Source organism: Drosophila persimilis, unplaced genomic scaffold (genome assembly GCF_003286085.1).
Source record: "Drosophila persimilis strain 14011-0111.01,24,50 unplaced genomic scaffold, DperRS2 tig00000000-arrow-pilon, whole genome shotgun sequence".
Lineage (NCBI taxonomy): Eukaryota > Metazoa > Arthropoda > Insecta > Diptera > Drosophilidae > Drosophila > Drosophila persimilis.
Genome location: NW_020825288.1, coordinates 27,853,508 through 27,857,729, shown reverse-complemented (window position 1 = coordinate 27,857,729; position 4,222 = coordinate 27,853,508). Strand labels below are relative to the sequence as shown.

The 4,222-nt window shown below is 40.8% G+C and overlaps 1 protein-coding gene across 1 annotated transcript; it reads right to left on the bottom strand.

The window, feature by feature from the left end:
* Nucleotides 1-548: 548 nt before the first annotated feature.
* LOC6594274 (anti-sigma-I factor RsgI5) lies at nucleotides 549-2,126 on the bottom strand. Its single transcript, XM_026994745.1, has 2 exons — nucleotides 2,112-2,126; nucleotides 549-1,211 (listed from the first exon to the last, which is right to left on the bottom strand). Exons 1-2 carry the CDS (start codon nucleotides 2,124-2,126, stop codon nucleotides 549-551), a joined length of 678 nt encoding a protein of 225 aa, XP_026850546.1.
* Between the last annotated feature and the right edge of the window lie 2,096 nt (nucleotides 2,127-4,222).

The following is a 4,222-nucleotide window of genomic DNA, read 5'->3' as shown; positions in this document are numbered from 1 at the left end:
CCGTTGATGAATTTGCTTTCCGCTTTTGTGGTATACACGCATTAGAGTGTGTCAGCCAGTACAAAGGAGTAGAGGGATAGAGAGAGAGGCTAAATATATGTAATTGCGCACAAGCTACTTGTGCATTGTGCAGAAGGAAGCTGACACCTTGCCTTGCATATTATACATTTTGAAATGTAGCTGTCAACTCTTTGACAGCTCTCTTCTCCAATTCCTTTTGAAATTTGGCCTTCATTTGATGTTTCTTGAGATGACAGCTCTTTTCTATTCATATGTACATCTATTACCCTACAATTTGCTTTCTGTGATGTTTTCCATTCCATTTTGTATGCTCAATCGTTTTTGTTTCTGTTTTTAATTTACGTATATTTTTCAGAATTCACATAATTCACTTGTGGCGCTTAAAACTGTCGTTTATAAATAATACAGAATATTTTCCACTCATTCACTCTGTTTTCCGTTCAGTTTGTGTTGTGCTTAATTAATTTTATGTTTGTTGTTTACTTTGCTTTTGATTTACTTCTTATCTAAATTAATTAATTGGATTTCTACTTCTTGATGTGCCGTGGAAAGGGCGTCAGTGTGGGCAGGGGACCACGCCGTGGCCGCGGGGTGCTCGTGAGGAAGTAGTTTGAGAATCGAGAGGTATAGCTTCCCCCAATGGAGGCCTGTGTGGGATGTATCGCCGGGGAGGCAATGCGTGCATACTGTGGCTTCAGAACAGCCTGCGGAGGAGGAGCGACTTTGGCCACATGTTGGGGCTTCAGTACTGCCAGTGGAGTGGGAGCCAGGCTGGCCACAGATTTTGGCTCACTCGCGGCCACTACTTTGGCTACTTCTTGGGGCTTTGATTCCTCGGGCTTGGCCTCATCCTCGAAGGGTGGCAGCAGATCCAGCGAGAGGAGCTGTATGGTCTGCTTTCCAGAGCTGGGCTTGACCTTATCGTCCTTGTTGAGCTGAGCGGGCTTCAGGTAATACGATTTCTTTGTGGGTTTCGTTATGGCTGCCGTGGGAGGAGGAGGTGCCACTGTAGTTGTGGTAGATGTAGTGCTGGGGCTTGTGGTTGAGCTTGTGGTTGGGCTTATGGTTGATTCATCCAGCAGTGGCGGCAACAAATCATTGAATGGCACTAGCAAATCGATTTTTTGGTCGTTTATTTCCGACACATCACCATGGCACACGCCGATCAGCACTGCAGAGGCAATTAATAACTGGAAAAACAGAAGGAAAATTAGTTGAAGCTATGGCATAACCTTATCCAGTGATCCAGTTTTGATTTGTAGACCACTTTTGCCAAGATGCTCCTAAGTTATGGCCCTATTGTTCGACTTTGGTCATAGCCACTAGTCCAAAAAGCTTTGTTCCAGTTTTAAAATTTGGCTAAAATTTAGCTCTGGAAGTGTGGGTGCTCGAAAGGTATTTTAAGCTGATTCGTTTCGACCTCCAAAAATAGCAAAAACCTTGCATTGTTTGGCGTCTTTTTTGGAACTGAAACTAGATACGTTTGGTGGCCCATTCTATTCGCTTGGCGATGCTAACGGAAGCTTGCTGCCTTTTCCCTCTGGGGAGAAAGGTCATTAGACCCGGATTAACATATGCATTATAATGAAACTAATAGAGCTTGAAATGTATGCACATTTGTGTCGATGAAAAGAAAGAAGTTATCTGTCATCTTATGCTCATGGTTCGCAGATTCACACCTCAGATAATAAAGTAATTTATTTAGTCATAAATATAGGTAAATACCATGGTTGATGTCACCACAGAAGAGTCTTTTATAAATATATAATAGCTGATTTATATTTCCAAAATCAATTTTAATTCACCAAACAAATGATATTAATATGGAAATATCTGATCTTTCTTGCCGTCAGAACCAATTGCATAATCTTTTACGTCACTATAAATGATTTTGAGGTGCTCAAACTGGATTTTGTTCACTAATTTATTCGTATGCAAATTCTCGATTAGAACAAATTTGTTGCATTATTTAATACATTTTATGTCCAGAAAGACCAGAAACGAAACCTTACCGAAAACACTTTCATTTATAGCCTGCGGCAATTTAGAACTGTCTAATTAATGCAACAGCATTCCATTCCAAAACTTACGTATTTCAGAGACATGTCTGCTAGATATTATATCGTATATGGTATAGGGGTGTATTCCAGTCCCAACCGAACGGTTTGAAATTTTTGAATGAACTAAAAGCGTTGCTGAGCATGCGCAGCGTTTTTATAGTCGCTCAAAAGCCATTTCATTTAACAAAATAATACAAAATAAAATGAGAAAGGAGGGGGAACTTACACGCAACCTGGTTGGACAGTGTAAAGTTTAATAACCGGATTAAGCCGCGCCGTCCAGCAACGGGGTATTTTATTTGTATTATTTCGAGAGACGTTTTTTCGGCTCCCATCTGAAAATTTGTCTGCTCCGTTGTCTTTCTGGTCAGTTAAGTTGTTCCGTCAACATATTTTATAAAGCATCATGTTGTTTGCTGAATGCAGCATCAGTATCAGCATCAGAAAACAGCATAGTCTTAGGTTTCAGCCTGAGAAACAGCTGATTACCTGAGGCATTTCGCTGAACTCTTGCCACTTGGTTCACGGTCGTTCACATGGTGCACGAGTATCTGGCTCCGGTGATAAGGTGCGAGGTATGTCACATACTCACAGATGTTTCATTTCGTTTTCGGGGAGGATGAGCGGATGTAATTTTGAACATTTTGTCAGCAGTTTGCATAAATTTGGCTAAAAACGTAGCAGCAGGTTTGTGTCACTTCCTCATACATACTCGTACTGGGGGAGTGTACGAGTATAGCCAAAGATTGATTTTATTTCCAATTCTTAATTGATTTTAATGGGATTCGCAGCAGCAGGAGGGAACCTGTCTGTATTCTTGTCTTTTGTGTCTATCAAGTGGAACGCCCTCATTTGCATCTAGATTGTGGGGAGCACACTCATTTAATGGAGTGAAAGCAAATTAGTGCCAATTACTCCAGTTCTGCCGATACCAGATCCAGATTCACATCAAAGCTCAAGCCTATGTATGATAGAGCCACCCAGTCGCTGGGTTTATTACCTCAATTTCATTTGATACATCTTCAATTTATGCAAATTGTATGAGCGTTGATTTTTGTGTGCGTGTGTGTATTTGTGTTTGTGCAAAGGCTCTCTGCAAAGGCACATAAATTATCAGCAGCATTAGACCCCAGCCAATAGCTATGCCAACCGGATTTCTTCAGTTTTGTATCTTGTTCGGTTTTGTGCGTTGAGATTAATTGCTCAGCAGCCCATTGTCAAGATTCGTGTGGTATTTTTCTGATAAGCCCTGGCAGATACCCAAATACCAAAATAGTTTTAATTTCGTATTGTGTTGTGTGTTGTCCAAAGTGTTTGGCTAGTTAAGTGGATACATTTTTCAGCAGATACCAATCGCATTGCCAAGGAGCAATGTAGTGCGCTTTTAGCGGTCTTTATTTAGCATTTTAAAGATTCGCCAGGCATTCGAGAAATAATTTATCAAATGGTGAATACAGTATAAATGTTCTCCCATGGGGTCCACCGTTAATTACTGTATTGTTTGGTTTATTGAAAATTCACGTGCCTCAAATGCATCAAAAGGAAATTATTGATGCCAACCTGAAACGGCTGAATGGCTCCAAGTATTTCACTTACCCAAAAATTGCCATTGCGTATCCGTTCTCTCTCCCTCTCTCTGCCTCTGTCGACCTTTTTTATTTGCTCCTGTGGCATTGTGATTGTTTTCGATTGCGCTATACACAGGACTCGATATTCCGACTCCATTTCCCGTGTGCTTTTCCATGCCTCTTATTTATTTATATGTATTTATTTATATTTATGTGTGGGGGAGTATGTATGCGATAAGGGATACCAAGAGCTGTATGGAGTCCTTTGGGCCGGTCGCGTACATTCGATTGTCTTTATGTAAGCCTCTGACCCCAGCATTGGCACTTCTGCTGCTGCTGCTGTTGTTGTGGCATATAAATCGAAAATTGTTGTTGTTTTACACAGAAGGACGATGCGTGTCAAGGCGTGACATAAACAATGCTTTATGCTTTATATATGTATGAAATCGAACCTCAAACTTACGGAGAGGAATGAAAATTAAAGCAAAACAACAGATGTCTCGATGTGAAGACTCTGCTGCTCCTGATGCCGCTTCTGCTACAAAAATTGATTTGAATATTTCATAAATTGCG